The 12,427-nt window shown below is 46.5% G+C and overlaps 1 protein-coding gene across 4 annotated transcripts in view; it reads right to left on the reverse strand.

Moving 5' to 3' along the window:
- CARD11 (caspase recruitment domain family member 11) overlaps positions 1-12,427 on the reverse strand; it is a 95,501-nt gene that overhangs the window by 23,751 nt on the left and 59,323 nt on the right. For all 4 annotated transcript variants that reach the window (XM_074345580.1, XM_074345579.1, XM_074345581.1 and 1 more), the window contains exons 3-5: positions 5,421-5,633; positions 3,686-3,823; positions 2,253-2,578 (exon numbers count right to left, since the gene is read on the reverse strand). In XM_074345580.1, the coding sequence (XP_074201681.1) occupies positions 2,253-2,578; positions 3,686-3,823; positions 5,421-5,633 (677 nt within the window). The remainder of the gene's footprint in view (positions 1-2,252; positions 2,579-3,685; positions 3,824-5,420; positions 5,634-12,427) is intronic.

Here is a 12,427-nt window from a genome sequence, read left to right on the forward strand (position 1 = left end):
TTAGTGCTGAAGGAGTGGCTTCCTGGAGGAGGCAGTTACTATCCCTGGAAATGGGACAACTGGAGATGTGCTGAGTGTCACCCTCAAGAGGTATCAGAATTGGGACCAGAAGAAGACCTCTTAAACTTCCATGACTAAGCATGTCTGCTTCCCCAAACTGATCAGTCTTGGCAAAACACTCAAAACAAGAAGATTGTTTTCAAGGGCTGCAAGCAAAGGGGCACCAAAGTGGTGAGTGTCCTATTTCAAGTCTAGGCTTATGGGGAGAATATCTCAAGAAATCTGGCAGGTAGAGGGTGGTGGCTTTAGCAAGGAAGGGACTGTGGCTGTGCCTCCGTGGCCTGAGGGAGGGAAGAAAGAAAGAGGAAGGCAGGGAAGTAGCCTGGAGCTGAGGACTGATCCAGGACTCAGCTGGCCAGATGTTCTTTCAAGTTCTAGACATGTTTTCTCACTACTGACATACGTCCAGGAAAACAAAAAACAGGCGAAAGTCCTAGGAGGGAAAGTTCTAAGTCTCTGCCACAGGTTAATTTCCCCAAATCCTAGATAAAACAGCACAGAAACCTTTCCTCCTAATCATGCAAAAACGAACAAACAAAGCAAAACCACAAACAAACAAAAAAACCCTCTTCAGCATCTTGGAAGATGAACCCAAGTGCCTTGTTCTGGGTCCAGATCCCCAGTCCCATCCAAGTGGACATGAAGCAGGTGCTTCCTGGGTCAGCTGTTTTGCCAAAGACTTCTATTTCAGTATCTCAGCAATCCTAAGGCACAGGAATTATTCCCATTTTCACATCATTGCCATTTACAAAGAAGGGAACTGAGGCCAAGAACCAACTAAGCGCTAAAGCCAGAAGCCAGATTTGAACTCAAATCCAAAGAATTTAAAAGCTAATGTTCTTTATAGAAACACTCTGACTCAATTCACCTGAATTCCACTGGATTGTTCACTAATCTGTCTGCTTCAACTAAATTGAAAGTGACCTGAGCAGAAATCAGGTTATTTATCCCCGTGTCCCCCACAGTGCTTAGCACTGTGCCTTACACATGGCAGGTGCTTCATAAATATTCTGAGAGTCTGTTTTCCACCCAGCAGCCAGAGTGGTCCTTCCAGACATAAATCAGTTGTCACTCGCAGCTCTCAGTCCTTCAGTGGCTTCCATCACAACTGGAATGAATTCCAAATTCTTACCATGCCCCCATGATCTGGACCCTGGCCAGCTCTCCATGCGGCTTGCTCATTTGGCTCCAGCCCCACTGGTTCTCTTGCCGTTTCTCAAAAACACCGAGCATGACCCCTACCTGGGGCCCTTGCATTTGCTCTCTGTGCTTCCCCTGAGACTTGCTTGGCTGGCTCCTTCCCTTTCTGCAGATCTCCGCTCTTGTGTCCCCTTCTCGGGAACCTTTCCCGACCATCCGATTTAAAACAGCATTCCTCATGCACCATCCGCACTCTTCTCTCTCTTCCTCATAGCACTTATGACTACCAGGTATTGATGTATTTGTTTTCTGGTTAGAATGTGAGCTCCATGTCAGCAGGGCTTTGGTCTTGAGTTATGCACCCCTGGGAAAGTGCCTGGTGCAAGGCGGTGCACAACAAATAAAAGGAATGAACGAGTTAAGCCAATTCCCTTCTCTCCCTTTTGGAGGTAAACTCGTTAATGATGTCCATCATTTGGCTACTGGACTATTCAGTGATAACTGTATTGACGATTCCATTGTGTCATGCTGGGCTTTGTGGATACAGCTGTGAAGGGCCCAGTCCTGGCCTCAAGGACCTCGTGACTCCACGGGACAGGTGCTGCACCCATCTCCTCGGTGATTTTCCTGACAACCACCACTGTCTGCGACCCTGGGTCCTCCGTCTCCCCTCTCAACCGGCGCGGTGCAAGGCCCGTGTGCCGCGTGTCTGGTGGATACAGGTTCCGGAGCAAGAGGGAAACCCCACTGGGTCCAGGTGCGCATGTCTGCACATGCGCACGTGGCTCCACGGGCTCCCCCAGTGGGAAGTCCAGCCCACCGGGACCGTGTGCGCACGTGCAGACATGCACACGGGGGAATCTGGGAGCCCTGCTGGGTCGGCGCACGCACGCGCAGAGCGGATCGCGGGCCCCAGCCCTCCCGCGCCCTCCAGTCTCCTCCACCCGGCCAGGTGTGACGCTCTCGCTTGCCCGCCTGCTGGTCTTGGCCCCAGCGGCCGCCGCCAACCCCCGCGCGCTCTGGCCCGGCAGGCCCGGCCGCGTGCCCCTCACCTCGAGCTGGAGGTCCCGGCTCCGCATGACCGCCATGTTTTTCTCCTCGCTGAGCTGGGCGTAGCGCATGGCCAGGTTGTAGTTGTCGTCCTTCACCTTGACCAGCTCGTCGTTGTAGCTGTCCCGCTCCTCCTTCATCTTGTAGTACCGCTCCTGGAAGGTCAGCAGCTCCACCCGCATCAGCGTCAGCTGCTTCTTCTCGTCCTCCAGCTGCCGCGACTTGGCCAGCAGCTCGCACCGCTGCATGTCCTTGGCCTTCATCTGCTGCTGCAGCTTGATGACCTCGTTCATCAGGAAGTGCGTGAGGCCCTCGTGGCCCTCCTCCACTGCGGAGAGGGGGCGCCCAGTCAGGCCCGGGGACTGGGAGGGGGAGAAGGGGGTTCCAGACGTGGGGGCGGGGGTATTCGTTCACTCATCACTCACCAGCCTTTTACTGAGCTTTTACTACCCATTAGGCACTGGGGATTCAGCGCGAGTAAGACAGTCTTGCTCCCCGGAGAGCTTACAGTCCGGTAAGGGAGACAGACATTAAAAAAGCAGACGATCACACACAAGCCCAAGTACAGATGGAGAGGATTTCACCAAGTAAAGGTAGGGGGGCCATGAGCCTGTGTGACAGGGGAACCGGATCCAGCCCAGTGGACAGAGGCACTAGAGGACTCCCGATGGTTGAGCTGAAGCGCTGAGGAGAGAAAACGCATTCTAAGAAGGCGGAACAACGTTGCCAAGGCCTTATGGGGAGGAAGGAGGAACCTGGCACATTTCAGAGACGGAAGGAGCCTAGAGAGAGGGAGAGGTAGAAAGGTGAGGCTGGGAGTGTCCTCAGGAGCTTGGCCATGTGGGGTCCTGGTGGGCTGCACCTGGGTCTTTGGATGGAAACAAGGGGAAGCCACTGAAAGGTTTTAAGTAGTGGGGCGGGTAACACGAGGCGCTGAGAAATCCCTGGTGCTGAGCAGGAATGGATGTAGAGGGTTGAGGAGGTTGTAGGGTCTCCGCCAGGGGAGTGGTGTAGATGGAGAGAAGACTGATTCAGGAATACTTAGGAAGGAAGATTAAGATACGATGACCATGGGCTCTGGTTCATGGGATACTGGCAAGAGAGAAGGCAAGGCAAGGACAAGATCCAGGGGGCAGTTTGAATTTCTGTTCCACCCCACCAGCATTCATGGGGGATGTCCAATGAAAACCCGCTTCTCCTGGCTCTTGCTTCAGTTTGCTCCTCTATCACCTACCTTTCATCAATGGGCAGAAATAAGTGGTTGACAGTTCACAAGTGCCACCAGGGCACTGTCCTGATGTCACAGATTCATAGCCTTAGAACTGTCCCACCACTGGACAGACACACACACACACCCACACACACACACACACACACACCCACACACACACCCCTCCTACCACAGTCCAAATGCTCCTGATGACAAACCACTTACCCACAATGGTGGAGAACCTCCGAGTGGGCTCCTTCCCGGTCACCAGCTTGTACAGTTCTGGGTAGTAAAACTCCAGGCTCTCCAGGAAGACCACATAGCCCCTTTGCCCCTTGGTGTGCAGGATGTCCAAGAGTCGGCCTAGAGCAAAGTCCAAACCACTCAGTGAGAAGAAGAGTGCGTGTCTGATTGGATGCAAGTCTCCAAGTCCAGTCTTAGCCTGGCTAACATCCCTCAGTACACTCTTAAGAAGACAGTCTTACCGCGTCCTGTCACTCCTGAGTTATATCTTGGAGGCCAGATGATGTAAATCAAAGTGCCAGGCCCTCAGCAGGGATTCAGTGAGTGTTAGTTTCCTTTCTCCAAGAAATTGGTAGAACCAGAATAAATGGAATTGCAGCCATAATAGGAAACCACTGGCTTTAAAGCGTGTCCCAAGTGACCACAGCACAAATTAACCGTACAAGCGTCAGCTCATCTGTGATTGAGGGAGGGTGGGAGTGCAGCAGCAGTTACAGAATAACATACGGTTCTCTGGGATTCAGACCAGGAAGACAAATATTTGGGTGGGGAGCTAGGAAAAGTCACAGGAAGCAAGGACAGCTCCATGTTCTTCTATGGGGTCATCACATGGTCTGGAAGCATCTAATCTAACTGTAATTTGCCTGGCAGTTTTCAATTTTTATCCTACTGGTTCAATTTATTGTTTACTTTTCTTGCTCCTTCCTTGAACATTTTATTTTCAGCTGTTTCTCCCCTCGAGGTCTTAAAACTCTACCTTTCCCACAGGATAGACATAATAAATAAATTTCATCTTGTGTCAACTGACTGTCAGAGCTGCCTCGAGCACTGTGCTGAGAAGGGTCCTAAGGCTACACCCGTGCTCGGCAGGAAAGCACGCTGTGCTTAGTGATGTCTGTCGTGTGTGCAAAAGACGGCCACAGCATTATGAGCTGCTTATCTCCAGTCATGCTGTGGGCAAGTGACTTTCAGACCTTTAAAACTGTGAGCCACAGAAGGAAATGTATTTAACACTGTGACCTCATGCCTACACACAAAGAAAAATGTACAAACCTGTATGTGTACACACACTCACAGACGTATATGAAACCAAAACAATGTTCACAAACCACACTTACTACCTTTAATGAATGTGATAAAGTGTCGTGGACCCCTAGGCAGTCTGGAAGAGCCTACAGACCCTTTATCAGAATAATACTTCCAACCATCTGTTCAAATGCATAGGATTACAAAGGGAACCAATTATAATAAGGTACAGTTATCAAGTATTAAATTTGTGATTCAGTACGAAATGGGCTTCCTTATTAATGCATCAGACCCCAATCTCTTGGCAGGTCTAATAACCGCTATAATTTCAAGGGGAGATGAGTATAAAAGTATTCTGGAAGGTCTGTGACAGCTGTAACGTGACAAGAAGAGATCTGTAATGTTCACTGTTGACAAAGACACAGGTACCGCTGATCACCATCGTTCGTAACTGAAGGGGACGCTCAGTCTCAGTGAAGGACGGTAAAATAAAGACGTAGCCCTCCGCCCCCTTCCAATTTCATGGACTCTCTCTACACATGGACAGCTAGGTGGGGGAGCAGGGGTGGGCGGAGGTCTACAGACCCCAGTTACAAAACCCGTGACTGAGAGAAACTTCATTCTGCTACAGCAACTGAAGCTGCTGCAAGAGGTAGCCCACCCTTTCTGCCAGCGCGGCCCCTACGGTTACCTGCCCGGTTGATCTTGGACGGCAGCATGGGAGCATTAAGCACTTCATCTTCATCTTGCTCATCGATGACCTTGCACTGGCGCAGGTAGGGGGTGAGCTTGGCTGGGTTGATGTAGCGACTCAGCATGTGGCGGTTACACTCCACATTCTCCCACAAGGCGTCCTCCTCATCCTTCAGCGTCTCCGTGTAGTCGTCCATCTCTGGCGCTCCTCCTTTTAGACATAAACCCCAACAAGATTAACCAAAGAGCCCCACTGGACCAGCTCTGTAAACTTTAGAGAGGTCTCCAGTATATACTGTTCAGTTTAAAAAAGTAGAGAAAAGGATAGTCTTTTGTCTTTTATTTAAGAAAGGAAAGGATATGAACGTAGGCATATATTTCTTTATGGACTAAACATAAATGATGGAGAAAGCCATAAAATAAAAACAAAACCTTTATGGAGAGAGGGAACATTTTGCAGTTGGGGTGTATTCTTGCATCTAAGGTTTTATATCTTATTGAGGACTTGTCTTTCCAAAAACAATATATGCTATTACTTTTTGTTTTACAGTTTCACATAAATGGTGTCAGGCTGTATGCATTCCTGCTTCCTTTTCCAACTTGTTCTACCTGCATTTGTTGAGATTTATCTAGGTTGATACATACAAACCTATTTCATTCATTTTTAAAAACAGCTTGTTGAGATATAATTCGTGTACCATACAATTCACCTTTTAAAGGTGTATAATTCAGTGGTTTCCAGTATATTCAGAGTCATGCAACCAGCAACACAATTAATTTTACATTTTCGTCAGCCCCCAAAGGAACTTTATGCCCCTTAGTAGGCGCTCCCCATTTCCCTCCAGCACCTGCCCCTCCAGCCTTGGGCAACCACTAATCTACTTTCTGTTTCTATAGATTTGCCTATTCTGGACATTTCACATAAATGGGATCACACAACCGGTGGTCCTTCGTGACTGGCTTCTTTCACTTCTCACTGTCACTGCACGTTTTCAAGGCTCATCCATGCTGTAGCATGTTTCGGCCCTTCTTTTCACTGACAGATACTTTTTCATCGTGTGGATATGTCACATCTCGTTGACCCATCCGTTGATGAGCACTTGGGCTGCTTGGCTGTTATGAATGATGCTACTATGAATTCATGTCCAAGTTCTTGTGTAGACACGTTTTTATTCTGCAGATATGCAGAAGTGGAATTGACGAGCCATCTGGTGACTCCCTGTGTCACATTCTGAGGAAGTGCTAAATGGTTTCTCAAAGTGGCCACACCATTTTGCATTCTAGCTAGCTTATCCACTAACTTATCCTAACTCAGTCACATTATTCTAACTTACCCACATTCTTGTACTTATTATTGTCTATCTTTTTTTATTATAGTCAACTGAATGGGTGGGCAGTGGTATCTCACTGTGGTTTTGATCTGTATTTCCCTAATGACTCACAATGTTGAGCATCTTTTCATGTGCATATTGGCCACTTGTGCATTCAGAAATGTCTATTCAAATCCTCTGCCCATTTTAAAATTGGATTGTTTGTCTTTATTACTAAGCTTTGGAGTTTTTTATGTGCTCTGGATACAAGTCAGATGTATGATTTTAAAAAAAATTTATTGGAGTATAGTCAGTTACAATGTGTCAATTTCTGGTGTGCAGCATAATGTTTGTCACACATATACATATATTAATTTTCGTAATAGGTTACTACAAGATGTTGAGTATAGTTCCTTGTGCTATACAGAAGAAATTTGTTTTTTTTAATCTATTTTATATATAGTAGCTAATATGAGCAATTCTCGAGCTCCCAGTGTCCCCCTTCCCATCCCCTGCCCCTCCCCCGGCCATAACCAGAGCTTTGTTTACTAGCTGTATGATTTTCTCCTATTGTGTTGGTTATCTTTTGATTTTCTTAAAGGAATTTTCGGTAGCACAAGAGTTTTTAATTTTGATATAGTCCAATGAATTTTTTCTTTTTTCACTTGTGCTTTTGGTGTGTATCTAAAGAACCATTGCTTAATTGAAGGTTATAAAGACTTACATCTATTCATTTTTCTAAAAATTTTGTACTTTTAACTCTCATATTTAAGCCGATGGTGTATTTTGAATTAATTCTGATATATGGTGTGAGGTAAGGGCCCAGCTGTGTTTTTCACATGTGGATATTCAGCTGTCCCAGCGCAATTTGTTGAAAAGATTATTCTTTCCTCATTGAATGGTCTTGGCACCTTGGTCAGAAGTCAACTGACCGTAAACGTAAGTGTTGGTTTCTGAACTCTCAGTTCTATCCCACTAGTCCCTCTGTCTGTCCTTGTGCCTGGACCGCACTGTCGTCATTGCTGTAGATGTGTAGTTAAGTTTTGACATTGGGAAGGATGAGTCTTCCAACCTTGTTCTTCCCTTTGCAGATTGTTTTGGCCATTCAGTGCCCTTTGCAATGCCATATGAATTTTAGGGATCAGCTGGCCAATACCTGCAAAGGAAAAGTAGCTGGGATTTTGATAGTGAATCCACTGAATACGTAGATCAGTTTGGAGAACCTTACTAATTAACAATTGCTATGCACAACATGAATGAGGGATGTGTTTCTATTAACTTAGATCTTTAATTTCTTTCAGCAATGGTTTATGGTTTTCAGTGTACAAGTCTCACACTTCTTTTGCTAAATTTGTTCTTAAGAATTTGATTCTTTTTGATGACAGTGTAAATCTGAACTGTATTCTTAATTTCATTTGCTGATTGTTCATTGCTAACATACAGGTATATAGCTGAGTTTTGCATATTGATTTTCCATCCTGCAGCCTTACTGAAACCATTTATTAGTTCTAAAATTTGTTAGTAGAATTCCTTATGATAGGATTTTTCTATATGTAAGATAATGTCATCTGCACTTAGAGGCAGTTTTACTTCTATCTTTTCACCCTGGATGCCTTTTCTTTTCTTTTCTCTAATTTTCCAGGCTGGAACCTCTAGCACGATGTTACATGGAAGTGACAAGAGAGGACGTTCTTATCTTGTTCTTGACGTTAGGGGAAAGCATCACTTTCACCATTAAGTATGCCGTTACTCAGGTAAGTGTATGTATGTTTCCCTGAGTATTTTTGTCATGAAAGGATGTCTGATTTTGTCGATGACTTTTCTGCACCCATTGGGATTACCATGTCGTTTTTGGGTTTGATTCTGTTAATATGGTATATTACATTACTTGATTTTCAGGTATTCAACACATCTTGCATCCTTGCTATAAATCTCTGTGAGTTACGGACTTGCTGGATTTGGTTTGCTAGTATATTTTTGAGCACTTTGGCGTCCATATTTATAAGAGATACTAGTCAGTGGTTTTCCTTCCGTGTGATGTCTGAATGGCTTTGCTATCAGGGTGATGTCTGCCTCGTTAGAATAAGCCGGGATGTGTTCCTTCCTCTTCTGCCTTTCGGGAGGGCTTCTGGAGAACTGGCGCACTTCTGTGTTTTGTCTGGTAGAGGCTGCGTCTGGGCCTCGGCGCTCCTTCCTGGGTAGGGTTTTAATTGCTCCTTCCTCGCTTGTTGTAGGCTTGCTCATATTTCCTGTCTTCAGGGTCGGTTTCTGTAGTTTGTGTCTTTTTAGGAATTTGTCCCTTTCATGTAAGTTCTAATTTATGGGAGACAGCTGTTCCTATTATTCCTTTATTTTTGTTTTGCTTTTTATTTCTGTAAGGCTGGTAGTAATGTCCCTTCTTTTATTTCTCATTCTGGTAATTTGAGTCTTATCTCTCTTTTTCTCCTGGTCAGCCTGACTAAGGGTTTGTCAATTTTGTTGATATTTCAAAGAACCAACTTTTGGTCCCATTGATTTTCTCTGTTGCTCTTCTGTTCTCTAATTCACTGATTTTTGTCCTAATATTTGTTATTTCTTTCCTTCTACTTGCTTCAGGGTTAGTTTGCTCTTCTTTTTCTAGTTTCATAAGGTAGAAGGTTAGGTTATTGATCTGAGATCTTTTTAAATATTAACATTTATAGCTATAAGTTTCCCTCTGAGCCCTGCTTTAGTGACACCACTTAAGTTTCTGTATGTTGCATTTTCGTTTTCATTCATCTCGAAGTAAGTTTTCTATTTTTTTTGTGTGACTTCTTTGACCCACTGGTTATTTCGAAGTGCAATGTTTAATTTCCCCATGTTTGTGAATTCCCCAAGTTATTTTGTTACTGATTTTTAATTCCATTGTGCTTGGAAAACATGCCTTGTATCACTTCAACCCTTTCATATTTATTGAAGCTTGTTTCATGGACTCGCCCGTGGAGGCCGTCCCAGCGTGGGCTTGAGAAGAGCACGTGTTCTGCTGCCATGTGCGGCGTGTGCGCAGCATAGACATGTCTGTTAGGTCGCTTGTTTATCGAGTTGTTTAAGCCGAGTATTTCCTTGTTGATCTTCTGTCTGTTGTTCTATCCATTATTGAAAGGAGGGGGGTAAAATCTCCATCCGTGATGGTTGAATTTTATACTTCTCCCTTCAATTATGTCAGTTTTTGCTTCAAGTGTTTTGGGGCTGTGTTGTTTGGGTGAGGGTTATAATGTTTATAACTGTTACAACTTCCTAGTGGATCGACACCTCAGTCATTATGAAACGGCTTCTTTATTTCCAGTAACATTTTTGTTTTAAAGTCTGTTTAGTCTGATGTTAGCCACTCCAGCTCCTTTATGATTCTTGTTAGCACAGTGTATCTTTCCAGCCTTTTACATTCAGCCTCTTCGTCCCTTTGGGTGTAAGCTTTTTCTCCTGTAGACGGTATACAGGTGATCTTGCTGTTTTAATCTAATCTGACAACCACTTAATTTGTATTGGTTTATTCATTTTAAACTGTTGTATATATTATTCCATTGCAAAAATATGCGACAATTTACTAAAATTCCTGGAATCTGCAGATTGATGAGTGTGAATGTATTTTGCATGATGACTCTTGGGTAAGGGGCCTCTAGGAGCTTCAGAATGGGGGCTGGTAGCCAGAAAAACCAAGCAGGTGACTATAAACTTCAGCCCCGCAGTCCAACCTCTGGGGAGGGGAGAGAGGCTAGAGACTGAGTCCAGTCACCAACAGCGGATGATTTAATCAATCATGCTTACGTGATAAAGCCTTGATAAAATTCCCAAACCAGTGGGGCTCAAAGAGCATCCAAACCTCTGAATGCATGCACATGGCGGGGGGAGGCACTCCTCAGCTCCCTGGGGACAGGCTCCTGTGCTCGGGACCCTTCAAGACCTCCTCACGTGTGTTTTCATTTGGATCCTTTAAAATAAACTGCTATACTAAGTACACTGTTTTCCTGAGTTCTGCGAATCATCCCAGCAAATTACTGAACCTGGCGAGGAGGCTGTGAGAGACACTGTTTACAGCTGCCGACTGTGACAGTGCAGGTGGCCCTGGGACTGGAGCTGGTGTCTGGAGTGGGGGCTGGAGCCTGTAACCCGTGGCATCTTTCTAACTCTGGGCAGTTAGTGCCAGAATTGAATTGTTGGACACCCAGTTGGTGTCAGAGAATTGGTTGATGCATGAAAAAATAACACGTATTTGGTGTCAGAAAAACACTGCACATTTGGTGTTGGAAAAATATCACAATACAGTATAAAATCATCTCTGTAATCCAACACCTATAATTATGTAGGGGTGTGTGTGTGCGCGTGTGAAAAGGAGAGAAATAGTGAGGGGGAGGGGAGGGGAGGGAGAGGCAGGAGGGGAAAAGTTTGAGAGGATGTGATCACCCTGATTACATCTAAGAAGAGGAATGAATTGCGATCCGAGGCTAGCGGTCAAGGAGGACTTGGACATTACACGTTTCAGTGTTCACAGCAAACACGCATCAATGTATTGTATAGTTTGAAAACAGAAAAAAAGAAAAGTGAACAAACATTAGAAGCCAGGCCTAGGGCAACAGATACACCAGCATGCAACGTTTGCCTTCCGACTCACACCCTCTCCGATGGCCGCAGCCCTGGTATCTCGGTCGCATCGAGTAAGCGCTCCGGCCACGGCTGACCGCCCCGCCCCGGGGGGGGGGGGCCAGCCCCGGCAGGTCGCACTGGTCAGGCCCCCTGGCCTGGGAATTTCATACGGGCCAGAGCGACAGTGGGGCGGGCGAGTGTGCTGGGGGGAAGGGAGCTAGCGGGTGGCGTCTGGGTGGCCGTGGAGGCTAGGACTTGGCCACTGTAAAGCAGAGACCAGGGCAGAGAAGGTGCCAGGGGGCAGAGCAAGCTGGCTTGCTGGGTGCAGCTGCAGTGAGAGACCCCAGGGGCCACGCGAAGTGGAAGAAATCATCTCTCTGGGTGGGTAGCTCAGCTTCCCAGCCATGGAAGCCTTGGCCACAGGTGACGTCCGGTCCTTGCTGAGGCCTTCAGTCACCTCGCCGTTAGTCTGGGCTGGCCTGAGTGGGCTTGGGCTATGTGCAACTCAAGGGCCTTGAGTAAAAATACACACTTGCTGTATGAGCAACAACTGATGTGAAGAGGTTAAAAATGAGGACGCTCCCTCCGACGAACTGTGCACGGACAGCAGCGACTTTGCAGCCAGGAGTCCTGAACTCTACAAGCCCCTTTGCTCACGCAGAGCACCGGCCACCTGGGTCACCTGGGGAGAGACTGTGGCTCAGTGCAACATGACGATGCCCCGACAATCACTCTGACATCGCGTCAGAACAGTCATTTCCGTAGAGGAAAACACATTTACCTTTAAAACGCCAACATCCCGAGACCTTGATTGCACAAGTGATTTACTGAACGTGTGGCTGGCACTGCGTTGTTTATACAAGTCACCCCCTGCCCTTCCTGCTTGTGCAGTCCCTGTTTTCTTCAGGAATCAGGTGGCCTCGTGCTTTTTGGGAGGTTGGGCAGCTTCTAAGCTGCCAGGAGCGGATCTTGTTTGGTCTCTACCAGCGGTGTCAGAATAAGCATGTGAAGTGCTTTAGGGCCAGCAGAACCGTCAGGAAAGTCTGCTGGGGGCAATTCTGGTGCTTTCCTTGACCTTTGACAGGAACACAAAGAA

Source organism: Camelus bactrianus, chromosome 18 (assembly GCF_048773025.1).
Source record: "Camelus bactrianus isolate YW-2024 breed Bactrian camel chromosome 18, ASM4877302v1, whole genome shotgun sequence".
Lineage (NCBI taxonomy): Eukaryota > Metazoa > Chordata > Mammalia > Artiodactyla > Camelidae > Camelus > Camelus bactrianus.